At 41.6% G+C, this 12,712-nt stretch overlaps 1 protein-coding gene across 5 annotated transcripts in view; it reads left to right on the forward strand.

Moving 5' to 3' along the window:
* Window positions 1–201: 201 nt before the first annotated feature.
* The window catches only part of Oma1 (OMA1 zinc metallopeptidase), a 143,503-nt gene continuing 130,992 nt past the window's right edge, over window positions 202–12,712 (forward strand). For 3 of the 5 annotated variants that reach the window (XR_010066355.1, XR_010066356.1, XM_063287381.1), the window contains exons 1-5: window positions 202–989; window positions 5,660–6,115; window positions 8,396–8,624; window positions 11,621–11,794; window positions 11,896–12,003. Coding sequence is in view for 3 of the 5 variants with exons in the window: in XM_063287381.1 (XP_063143451.1) it covers window positions 5,679–6,115; window positions 8,396–8,624; window positions 11,621–11,794; window positions 11,896–12,003 (948 nt within the window). In the remaining 2 variants the exon portion in view is untranslated. Of the gene's footprint in view, window positions 1,121–5,659; window positions 6,116–8,395; window positions 8,625–11,620; window positions 11,795–11,895; window positions 12,004–12,712 lie in introns of all 5 variants that reach the window. The other 2 variants (XM_063287380.1, NM_001106669.1) reach the window with 2 other exon arrangements.

Consider the following 12,712-nt stretch of genomic DNA (forward strand, 5'->3'; position numbering starts at 1 on the left):
GCTCGCGTCCAGACAGAAGGGGGTGAGGGGAATGGGAAGAGAAGGGACAAAGGGGAAGAGGGCAAGAGCAAGAGAGAAAGAGAGGGAGGAGTGGGCAAGCAGCCCCTTACATAGTGTCAGGCACAGCTGGCTGTTGCCAGGTAACTGTTGGGGTGGAGCTCCGACAGAATACCAACAGTGTCTGTCACATATTGATTGTTGAATGAATACACGATAGCATTTTTGTTTTTAATGTGTTTCTCAGGTAGCCTATTAGAAAAACAGAGTAATTCGTATATCCACAAAGCATCATTTTTTGACTGTGGTGGGTAGCTTCAGATCCCACGGAATCACGTCTGCCAGCGGTATTCACGGTCCTTTGCAAAACATTCCCACAATGAAATCTGGTTGTAGGTCATTCCAGGAGCTGTTGTCATGAATACTGCTGACCTCTTAAAGTTTGGTGTCCCAAAGCGATCGTGGTGAAACAGTCTTTCATATTTAGTCTTATTTTTATGCACCCGTATCACTCTAGAGCTGAGGGATGATTGCCAGTAAGTAATCGGAACTCTAGAATTAATGTTATACCTACAAAGTCATCAGCTCAGTGCAGCTTCAAACCAAGGCATCTTAGTTCTCCACCAGCCCCTGGAATTGCTTTCATTTTGGGCAGAACTGTTGTAGAAACTATAGCAGGCATGGTTTTGCCTGGATCCAACACAGCCATGCCAAGTACTAAGGAAGTGTGTAGCTCCTGGCAGGTAGCTTAAAACTGGGCTATCTTCCTCCAACCACACGGGGGCGCGACGACCCCACAGTCCGCACAACGGCAGCCAGCCCTGGACCGCTCTGGGATGGGGAAACTGACTGACTCTTCCAAGGGCGGGGCAAAAGGCTCCTCGGAGGTCCCAAGGGCAGGAAGTGAGGGGGCGGGGCTTGGAAAAGACGTGCGCCTGCGCGGAGCCAGCAGCTGGATCCGGCTCCGGCTGCGGCTCGAGTGCGCGCTCACGGTGACGGCTCGGCGTTCCTCCAGAGCGGGGCGGGGAGGGCGGAGATGGGGAGCGGGGCCGGGGGGTTCGGGGACTGCGGTGGGCATGGACCGTGCCGAGTCAGAGTGAACGGCCCGGTGGGTGGGCTTTCTGTAAGTTTGCCTCCCGCTGTCGGTGTGGGTTCCTCCTGAGCAGCGCTTCCTCCATGCGTCGCCGGCCTGGCCTGTGCGGGTCTCCCCTTCGCCTCCCCGCTCGTCCTTGTGTAGAGGCACGTGCTCTCTTGCCTCAGCTCGCAGCATCTGCACAGTCGGAGCAGTTCCAGGGAGCTTACTGGTTTCTTCAAAAAACTTGAATTCAAAGATCACTTTTTATGTTATTTACATATCACTTGCGGTGTGACGGGGAGCAACTGTGCTGGGGCAAACTTCAGCCAGAAACGTTAGTCCCAAGAGATGAAAATCCCACATTTGGAATTTAGGAGTTCATCGCCTCCTAGCGACTCTCAATGTCTTGGAGCCCTCCTAAAAGGTTTAGCTTTACAGCATCCTGAGCCAAGGTGCAGGGGTGCTGTGTGACATTTGGAAGCTAAAGAGCCAAGCCTAATAATTTTTTTTTTTTTAAAGAAGCCATCCATCATGTGTACTTAGCTTGAATGATTATTTTAAAGTGCATGTCCTATTTTTGCCAATCTGACAGCTGTTTCCATAGAAACTAGAGGAGAAATAGTAGTTTTTAGTAAGAGTTCTTAAAACTGTCTTCTAGCCATCAGCTCTGAGTGCCAGTGAGCGCACACTACTTGCTCATTCTGAGAAGGCACTTGAAGAATTAAGGGTTTGGAATGTTCTTAGAGGCTAGCAATCCAAATTGTTTAATTTTCTCACATCATTAATTTCCAACTCCTACAAGTCTGCCAGCTATATTTGTTGGCCTGCCGCAGTTCTTAGGTGCTGTGTAGAATAGTGACTGGCTCTTTGAAAATGTATAAACAAATTTCTCTCCCCATTAAAAAAATAAACATTTTAAAGATTAATCAGTGATTACAGATTAACAACTACTCCTATTCTGGATGACACTTGATTGTCAGTGACAGAAAATGATAATGATTTTAATTATGTATCTAGTGTTTGGGGCTTTTGTTTTTACCTTCCTTTGGTAGGCTACTTTAAAAATGTTTGCACCTGCTCTGGAGTGAGCATTTTCTCATATGAGCAGATCTGAGCAGTGTGAATAGGGTGTATGGAACTTGGATGAGAGTTTATTTTCTGAGGAATATCTATAAACTAGATTTAGCAGTGGATGAAGGAAGCTTGGAGAAGGTGCCTTAGGAATTAGGGAGCTGGGAGTAACATTAGGAATTTTATTGAAAGGCTCACAGAGAACTAGTGGAAATTACAAAAGAGCTTGCTTGCCTTAGGACTCACAAAGTAACACATCCTGTAAACATTTGTTGCCCAGAAAGGAAATACTGGACTCTTTCTTATGAGCACCATTCTGTCCCCTAAATTACATGTAGGCCTTTTCTAAGATTTATCTTTGTATCTATTAGCATGTTTTGTCTTTACTAGTTGTACAGATTGGGCAGGCGTTTTTGTCTTTTCTCTGCGTTGTATCTGCTACACAGAGTGGCAGCTGACTTGTAGCATTCACTCATATAATGAATGAATGAATCAATGAATAAAACAACCCTGAACCAAAGAGATATGTGGATGTTAGGTTACGATCATCAGGTTTTATTAATGTTGGTTGGCAACATTTTTTTTTTTTTTTTTTTTTTTTTTGGTTCTTTTTTTTGGAGCTGGGGACCGAACCCAGGGCCTTGCGCTTCCTAGGTAAGCGCTCTACCACTGAGCTAAATCCCCAACCCCGGTTGGCAACATTTTAAAATAGGTAAATTTCACATTAAGTCTGAATTTGTGGCTTTTGTAGAAAGGTTTGCAACATTTGGCAACATAAAGGACAGATCTTGTTATGTTGTTGGCCCTCCTTTGGGTGATCATTCACATCTTTCTGGCTTTGCTGAAGCTCGCCTGCATCTGTCAGGCCAACCTGCACTGTCTCATATAAGTCCTCCTGTTAACTTTAGTAAAAATTCTGCTCCTCAGATGCACCAAGCCACATGCCAGGGCTGCCATGGTGGTCAGCAAAGGGAATATTTCTGTAGGAAGCTTTATGTAGTGTTGCTTTCCACATTGGACTTTGCCTCTTAGCCTGTTATACGGAGGTTTTGTTTTTACATTGCCTTGAACAGCTCTGTGACTCAAGTGCTAGAATACAGGCTTGCTCTTCTCAGCTTCAAGGCTCTCCTACGTAGTAGCACTTCCTGCTGTTTTTAGGTTATCATCTTTGTTGTGACTCAGAGCTCTGCATCATTCATTCTTTCATTCATTCACTTATTTATTTATTCATTCACTTATTTATTTATTTGAGAAAGGGTTTCTTTCTGTAGCCTTGGAAGTCCTAGAACTCGCTCTAGGAACTGTAGACCAGGCTGACCTCGAACTCACAGAGGTCCCCACCAACCTCTGCCTCCTGAGTGCTGGGATTAGTGGTATGTGCCACCACTGCCCACCTGGTCTGATTTTAGGTTGCTTGGAAGAGGCGTTGGTAGTGAACTAAAGTGAAGCAGTTAGAATATAGTAAAATCTACAACTCAGGGCCCCAGAACCAGGGTGTGCTGGACTGAGGTAGTAAGGAGGTAGATTGGCAGGACTGATTTAAAGTGGTCTTCGGTCTTTTGGATGTTAAAATCCTAGGGCTAATTCTGTATAGTTTGGTACATAGTCTGTAGAAGATTGGGAAGTTCGTGTAGGGAGGATCTCTCAGATTGTTTTATGACACATTTAACATTGAAATATTAACTTGCACATGAACTTTTACAGCTGCCTCCTACCATGAAAATGTCATTGAGCTCAATTATTTCTAAGACACAGAAACTGGGTGAAGAGAAGAAATTACTTTAGAGAGATGCGAAGCCCAGGCCGAAGGAAAGCACAGTAGGGTCTCAGAAACATGGAGGCCTTCAGGTTTCTTATCCATGAATCAGTCCCATCCCCCACCCTTGTTTCCTCCCTCGCTCCCTCCCTGTGATCTCTCACATATCATAGGTCCATTCCATTGTCCTTTCTGTGCAAGCATGTGCAGAACTTTTCCTTACAAGTCTAGCTTGCATGCCCTTTTTTTTGCTGCAACACCAACTCTAGGTTCTACGTTCATCTTTATGTTCATATGCTGGGTACGACTTAATGTGAAGTTTTCTCTGTGGTAGGTGTCTACTGCCTTTGAGACCAATGGCCATTAGGGACTAACATGATGTCCTGGCCCATTCTGTAAGTTGAGGGACAAGTGTCAAAGCTTTACAACAATAAATCATCAGATTTAAAAGAAAGAAAGTATATTCATGCTGTTTTTATAGTTTGATTTCTAGTAAAAGAGCTTGAGTACACTTTTCTGTGCGAAACAATTCAATAACAACTCTAATATCCTTGTCTACTAATACTTCCATTTGTATTAGTTAGGAGTCCGCTTCCTTTGATTAATATTTCTTCTATGAATTTCATTTAAAATTGTGAATTATATGTTGCTAAATGTTTATTTGTTGATTCTTGATTTTTTTTTTTAAAAGAAAATCCATGATGTGGTTACTAGAAGCAGCTTGATCTTTTCTTGTTGTTTTTCCAAGCTGGCTCTTACCTGAGAGCTAAGAAGCTACTCGCTGGGTTTTTGTTTTAGATTTTGTTACTGGGGCTAGAGCAGCTCTCACAGCAGTGCTAGACTCTTTGGAGTTCCACCCAGTTTCTGTGAATTACAAATGAGAAGTTTTCCCACTTTGAGCAACGGGAGCGGACAGTGCACCCTGTCAGGTGGACTGTGCCTGAAATTATGGCTCTCTAAGCTTTCGCACGTGTGACCAGCTAGTGCTCAGCTGAGTAGGGAGGGGCCCGCACCGACCTGGGAGTTCCCTCTTTCGGTTTTGTGTTCCCTTCTTCGGCCCACAAGCCGTAGCTTCCTGGTCCACAGGCATGCCCAGCTTCACGCCTTCAGTCTAGGGCAGATGTAGGCGTAGTCGTTCTCGTGTGTGGTTTGGAAACTCACCAGCCGGTTCTCTGGGGCAGTTGTAATGGAGTCTTGTTACCCACCTTTCAGTCCTTCATTGCCTATTGCCAAGTGTGTGGAAATCCTCCTTTTACGTGTTCCCTTTAAGAAGTCAATTTTAGGTGGCATTAAAGTCCCTCTTTCTACATCCTGATTCTAACCAAAAGCCTCAGGGTTTTATTGGAATGAATAAATTAAAACTCTTAGAGGTAACATTTTTAAAGCTAGGCTTTTCTATCCCCTGATATTTCATTTTACTGTCAACTGATACACATTTGCTGTTTTATCAAAGCTACTTATCATCTGTGAAGTGATTTGCTGATCAGATAGAGTCCCTGCAAACTTAAAAAAAAAGTTCTTTCTTTAAGTGAAGCGAAAAGATTCAAGTGTTGCAAATGAGCACTGGGTAGTGAGTGATCTGAGACTGTGAATGTCCCTCTGGCTCGTCCTATGGAAGGCGCTGCTGGGGGTGGTGGGCAGACACACAGGCATTTACCCCGAGATGTCCAGGACGTGTTTCTTAGGTGTTACAGTCCCAGTTTGTAAGCACATATTCCACAGGTGTCTACGTCTTATGTGTGTGTATGCGTGTATTCTAGATAACCAAGCAGAGGTAAGATGAACTTCCTTTATGGACTGCAGTCTGCCACAAGAAATCAGTTTCTCTCTGGAGTGAATACGCTGGCCCGCAGGAGAACGTGGACCCCACCAGCAGGCTGTCCACTGGCATCGAGGCTCCCAGCAGTAAATGCAAACTGGGGACTTAGCACAGTCAGTCACTGTTATTCAGTGATCTTACTGCCCAGAAACCTTCATTTCTGTAGGACTCTCAAGAACAAAAGATCAAGATGCCTCTCAAGTGCCCAAAGCAAGGAAATGGGGGTGCTCACCTACAATTGGACGGTTTGGGGTGATGCCTCATGTTCTCCGAACTATGCCGCCATAAGAGAGGTCCGGAGTTTCCACACATCTGCGCCACGTCAGGCCGCTCCAGTCCCTCTCTTGATGCTCATTCTGAAACCAGTGCAAAAGCTCCTTGCTATCATTGTGGGCAGGTAAATATACGTTTATGTTAAAGCTCCTGAACTTTTATATTCACATTTGTATCAACTTATAATAATTTTTAATAATTAAGCTTTAATTATTTACTGTACTTTAAAGGAGACCTTTCCCTATGCCGTATTCACCTTAAAATTTGAATTTCTAAAGGTAAATTCTGCCAGTCTTATGTGCATGATTTTAATAATCTTGAAATAATTTGTTGCAAATTTATTGTGCAGAAATGTGAGCTTCAAGTTTTTGTTGGTAGAGATATTTCCAAAGGATTTCACATTTCTAATTACAGGGATAATGGGAAGCATTGGCAGCGGTTTGTGTAACAACAGCACTTGAGAATATTGCCTTTTGGTTTCTGTGGAATTTTAGGCAGTCAGCATGAAATGAAGGGCTTCATTCATATAATTAGAGGCTCAGCCTTAGCCACATTAATAAAGCTCACTCCACCATTCTGTTTTCACAGGATTTTGTTACATTTCTCTTGGTAGTCCTTTATAACTGTGCATTTTATAGCGAAATGGCTGTTTCTCAACCTTTCTCCTTATTTCATGAAGGTTGAAGGAGGCAAATCTGTCTCTTCATAAAGTTTTGTTATGATTGTTAAATATGCTGACCCTCCTTGCCATCTGCTTCCTTACATTCTAACAACCCAGTCTACTTCTATTCAAAATCCAAGAACTTCTCTGTAGTGCACTTAATTCTGTATGTTTGAGGCTGACAGAAAATAGGTATCTATGTTGGCTCCTAAGTAACAAACCCCTCCTCATTTGTAGGGATAATCACTTTGTAATTTCTGTTCCTATAAAATGGCTTGATTTTGGTTTTGATTTTTCTATTATACATTTCCTCTTATAATATGCCATACATATGTTATAAGTAAGTAGTAATCTGTAAACGTTGCAGTGGGAAATAAGTATACTTCATTGTTTTGTGGCCTTTCTGGTTCAGTGGCTTTCTCTAAAGCGATTCACACACATCCCCATGTTCGTCAGCTTCCTACACTGTGATGAAGTAATCAAGATAATCAGGGAGCAAAGACTTACTTCGGTTCATGCTTCCTGAGGTTTTGGTCCCTGGTTGCACGGGCTGGGCCCACTCATTGCCTGCTGGTGGGAATGTCTCTCAGAGACTTGTCCATTTCCTGATGGTCAGGAAGGCAAAGACAGAAACAGGCAGGAACTGGGGTTCTAATAGCCCCTTCAAGGCCATCTCTCCAGTAACCCCACATTATTTAACCAGTCCTTATCTCCCATGGGTTATACCACTCCTAGTTATGCCAGAGGACAGGGGCCAAGCCTTTGAAATTGAATACATAGACTTTTGGTTGATACTTCCAAATGATAGCATGAACTTAATAAAATTATAGTAACTTTACAAAATTGTTTTGTAGAATGAATTCTTGTTAAGGGAGATTTCACTGTGTGTGTGTGTGTGTGTGTGTGTGTGTGTGTGTTTGATACCTTTTATTAAGACTTAAAATAATGTATGCACAAGGAAATGTTTTGTCCCGCTGTTCAGAACATTAGTTGTTAAAATGTTTGTGTACCTAGCCTGGCAGGTTAGAGAACTATTGTTCACTCCTCCCAGCTAACGCAGCCCTTCCCTGATGGCATCTGTAAAGTATCCATTTGTTACTCTGATGCTTCAGTCCTTCACCTCCCCGACCCCGGCATGATAGGTATGATAGTGGAGCTGCTGCTTCTGAGAAGTGCTGCTTATTGCCGGCATCCATGGTGCCTCTTGTTCCTTGCTGGAGCACTGGCAGGTTGTGCTAGAGTCTAAGGGGCAGTGGGAAGGTACAGTTTATCCTATATGACTCCAAGATGCTTGTCTGAGGACTTCTTCCTTGTTAAGTAGTCAGTCTCAGGAACGGTGTCCCAGACTACTGGGTTTTCCTCTAGCTACGCCCCAGGCCTTGGCTAGGTTGTTCTGTGTAAGAAGGTGTTAGAGCGAGCAAATGAGGTGGCACGTGCATCATGATTAGAACAGCACTTAGCATGCGGTAATTAGTAAGTGTTAGTAGTGGGAGCTGTAACAACACAAGTCCTCATTTAAGGGTTTGCCTTCACACTAGCTGATGTGGGAAATTCAAGTGAGCCTTAAGTATAATTTTATAGCGTTGATGACTTTCCATCCTCTAGCTAAGAATTTTATAAGTTCAAAAGCTATGTGCACAGATAAACATAATGGTGGAAGGGACTCATAATGGAAAATCCTAGCTTGTGTGTCTGAGGTGTGAACATGCAGTTACCAGACGGGCCATTTCTGATTTGTCACAGGGGCATAAGGAAATGGTGGCAAGCACTTCCCCCTGACAAGAAGGCGCTATTTAAAGACAGCGTGAAGAGGAACAAGTGGAGGCTGCTCCTTGGTCTGAGTGCCTTTGGACTGCTGTTTGTGGTGTTTTATTTCACTCACCTGGAAGTGAGCCCTGTCACTGGAAGGAGCAAACTACTGTTAGTGGGGAAAGAACACTTCAGACTCCTGTCAGACCTGGAATATGAAGTGGTAAGTTGTAAGCGTGGTCCGTAACTACACGGCACAAGCTAACACAAGCAGGAAGCTTTTTAAATATGGAAGACGCACTGCTCTTAATTTTAGATTTTGATACTTTAGTCATTTTCTCGAAGGCCTCATACTTGGAGAAGGCGTTTGCAGCATGCGCTGGTTGTCCTCCCAGCCAGACAGCTCTTGCTCTTGCTTCAGTCAGGGTCCCGCTCAGGAAAACCTTCCCTGATGCTCAGGCTGGCTCAGACTGTGACTCAGCCGGGTGGAGCTGAGAAATGACTTGCCCTGCCCCATGCTTGGCAGGACTGGCCTTAGGTCCTAGCTTTCCCCCTTTTATTTTCTTTACATTATGGAACTTTCCCTGGTCTCTGTCCATTTCCCTTTATAGGCCAAGCTCTGTGGGACCAACAACCTTGCTGGTTTGTTTATTTTATCCTAGGGTCTAGCACACCATGCAAACTAGTGCTTTGTTTTTATGTATCAAATAAGTAAACATGCTGAGAGAATTTGTATACCTTGGAAGTCAGGTATAAGATAGCTGTTTTTCAAATATTTCAAATAAATTTTGAAATATTATTGTACTTTCTGCCATTATTTTTTTTCTTCTTAAAACAGAGTTTTGCTGTGTAGCCTGGGGTTAGCCCTCAACCTGTGACCCTTATGTCTCAGGCTCCTAGGTGATGAGCTTGCTGGTGTGTGGACCCATAATCACTTGTTTTCTGAATACAAAATAGTTGGTGGGATTCAGAAATATCACCTCGTGCAGAAGTGTAGTAACTCAGGGAGAGACAGTACACAATGTGTTCTTGTGTGTCCTCAAGGATGGGACCATCATTGTATTCTAGTAATTACCACAAAAAGGGATGGGTGGCTGACATTGCTGAATAGGTAATGCTTCAGGTCTTCATGTACTTGGATACAAAGAAGCACATGAACTTATGAAAGGAAAGCTATCATGAATAGTAATGACTTCTTGCTATAAAAGTTGATCTTAACTAAGATAGTAATAGTCTTAGAATACAAACAGAACTTTAAACTGCATCCTAGAATTTAGTCTTAATAAGAAGATAGCTTTGAGAAAAACATTTTGGAAAAATTGGAACAAGTCTTGTAAGAAATTTTAAGAATCTACTATTCAGATAGTTTAAAATTTAAAATACATGCATATATGAATGAATTTGCATATATGAATATGCTATATATACATATTGATCAGTATGTATATATAAGTGTGTTCATGTGACAGACATTTTATTGCTTAATTTATTGGTCTGTGAATTTAAATATTCTTATAGAGCCGTTATAAAGTACTTTAATTATATAGTGTGCAAGCTAGTGTGTTGTCAATTTGACACAAGCTAGAATCATCTGAGAGGAGGGAGCCTCAACTGAGAAAATGCCTGCATTGGCTGGTAAGTCAGCAAGGTGGGACATTGTGTTGATTCATGATTGATGTTCGAGGTCTCTGCTCGTTTTAAGTGGTGCCACTCTTGGGTAGGTGGCCCTCGGGTGTACAAGAAAACAAACTAAGCAAGCCATGGACAACACCAGAGCATTCTTCCAGGGTTTCTGTTTCAGTCCCTCCCTTGAAGTACTTGCCTTGAGTTCTTTTGATGGTGGACTGTGGCCTGAGAGTTGTAAAATGGAATATTCCCTTTTCTTCCCAAGAGACTTTTGGTTGTGGTGTCCATCACAGTAATAGATAGCAAACTAAGATATAGATAGAGGACCTTGATTGTTTAAGAAGAGTTAATAGAGGACTTCTATTTGTTTACAACTGTTTTTCTTTAAAAATGATAATTGATGTAGTCTTTAAGTTCATATTCTATGAAGTCATATGTTTTAATGCATCTTAAAAAGATTATCAACTTGATTTATGTTAAAATATACATTTCATGAAAATTAAGTATTTGTAGACTATCCTTAATTTTCACAGTATATATGAGAGAATATCTTATAAAAAGCTTCAGAAAAACTGTTTCCATGTAAGAGATGTTCAGGCATTTCAATCAGCATCATGTGATTTTCCCATTAGCTCTGAGATCTTAGTGATTTTCTTTCAGTCTGTGTGGATCAAATACTTTACAATTAGTGAGATATTGTCCCTTTTTGTAAAAGCTTAAGTCTGTATTATGAATAGGGATTCCATTTAGTGGATTATGAAAGTAATTAATTTTCTTTGACCCTTCTTTCCTTCCCTCCCTCCCTCTCCCCTCCCACTCCTCCTCTCCCCTTCCTCCCTCCACTTCCCTCTTTTCCTCCCCCCTCCCTTTGTCTTTCTTCTTTCCTTCCTTTTTTTTTTAAATTTTTTTTGTTTCTTTGTTTCTCTTTCTTTCTTGACTGGCACTGGGTTCCTTTTATCCCAGGCTGGTCTTGAGTTTCCTGTGCAGCAGTGATAATCTTGAACTTGTAATCATCCTGGTTACCCGGATCCAGTGTTTGGATCACAAGGATGTGTAAGCACACTGCGTGTGCCGTGCTGAGGATCGAACTGTGGCCTTGTACACGCTAGGGGAGTGAGCACTCTACCACCTGGGCTACAGTTTCCTTTTTTTATATGAAAAAAAAATTTTTTTTTTTGAGCTGGGGACCGAACCCAGGGCTTTGCGCTTCCTAGGTAAGCGCTCTACCACTGAGCTAAATCCCCAGCCCCTTATATGAAATTTTTAATGTAAGACATAGGCAGCTTTGTTTCATAAAGTTCTTAGGGAATTAGAAATATTTCAGCATTTTGCTTGCATATAGATTAATGGAAAAGAATAAAACTTGGATTGAATCATGTTTATATAAAAATTTTATAATTTATTCCTGTGTGAGAAACCATACTGCTTTTCTATGAATAATTCAAATTTCAGAAATTTGAGCATTTAATATGTAAATTTTTGCACGATTCAAAATTAAAATGCCCAGTACTCATCAGATACCCCACCATGAAGCAGCATAAGCATCTTGTAGTGCAAAATCTCTTAAATAATACTTTTTTAAAAAACATCTAGTGGATGGAAGAGTTTAAAAATGATCTGCTGCCTGAGGAAGACCCCCGGTACCTGACTGTCAAGAAGGTGGTTTATCATCTAACACAGTGCAATCAAGATGTCCCAGGGGTCTCTGAGATCAACTGGGTGGTTCACGTGGTCCATTCGCCCAAGGTCAATGCCTTCGTGCTTCCAGTAAGTAAATTCGTTATATACTTTTTTGTTGTTGTTGTTGCTAGCTTGAGGACTTTAAGTTTGCCGGTGGGCTAATTGCTTATATTACTCTCTGTGTGCAGAACGGACAAGTGTTTGTTTTCACTGGGCTTTTGAATAGCGTGACCGATATGCACCAGCTTTCCTTCCTCCTGGGCCATGAGATCGCGCATGCGGTCCTGGGGCATGCCGTGAGTACCCATGATGTGCAGTTGTCGGAGGTTGCTTTGATGTTAGCAAGTAGAGTCCTTTAAGGAACTGTCTTCTTTCAATATTCTTCTTCTTCTTTTAATGATGGAATGTAATTACCTTATTCTGTACCTGAAAGAATGTGATTAGCTTATTTTGAGACTGTTTGCAGTCTTTAGTATATGATCCTGAATAATTAGGGTTTCTCTTAAATACTGTTTTTATCGCCTGTCTCTTTTGCTAAAAAGTAATTAGTCCCAGCCTTTAATTATTTCACTTTAAGTTTTAAATTTCCATAATTATTAATACTTGTAAACTAGTCAGAAAATTAATTGTTGAAAAGTGATACTACTATTTAAGTGGTAAATCAGTTTTATTCTTACTATTTTCAAATGATGGCTTGGAATATTGTTGAAAAATGTCTAAATGATATGCAATATGGGATTAATGTTGAGCAGTAATGACATGGCCAGGTTAGTTTACAGAACTTCATCTGATATGCTCCTTCTCATTCGGAGCTTTACTTTATAAGGATGTATCATCCCTGGTTTTTCATATTAGGAAAGTAACATTTGAGAAGACTAACAGTGGCCAGGTAGATCTGTAATAGTTCATGGATGTATTTTTATACCGATTTTTGATTGCTATTCATTAAAAATAAGAATCTTTAATCAGAACATACAGGTAAATATTGTGAAGGATTGCCACATG

Source organism: Rattus norvegicus, chromosome 5, assembly GCF_036323735.1.
Source record: "Rattus norvegicus strain BN/NHsdMcwi chromosome 5, GRCr8, whole genome shotgun sequence".
Taxonomy (NCBI): Eukaryota; Metazoa; Chordata; class Mammalia; order Rodentia; family Muridae; genus Rattus; species Rattus norvegicus.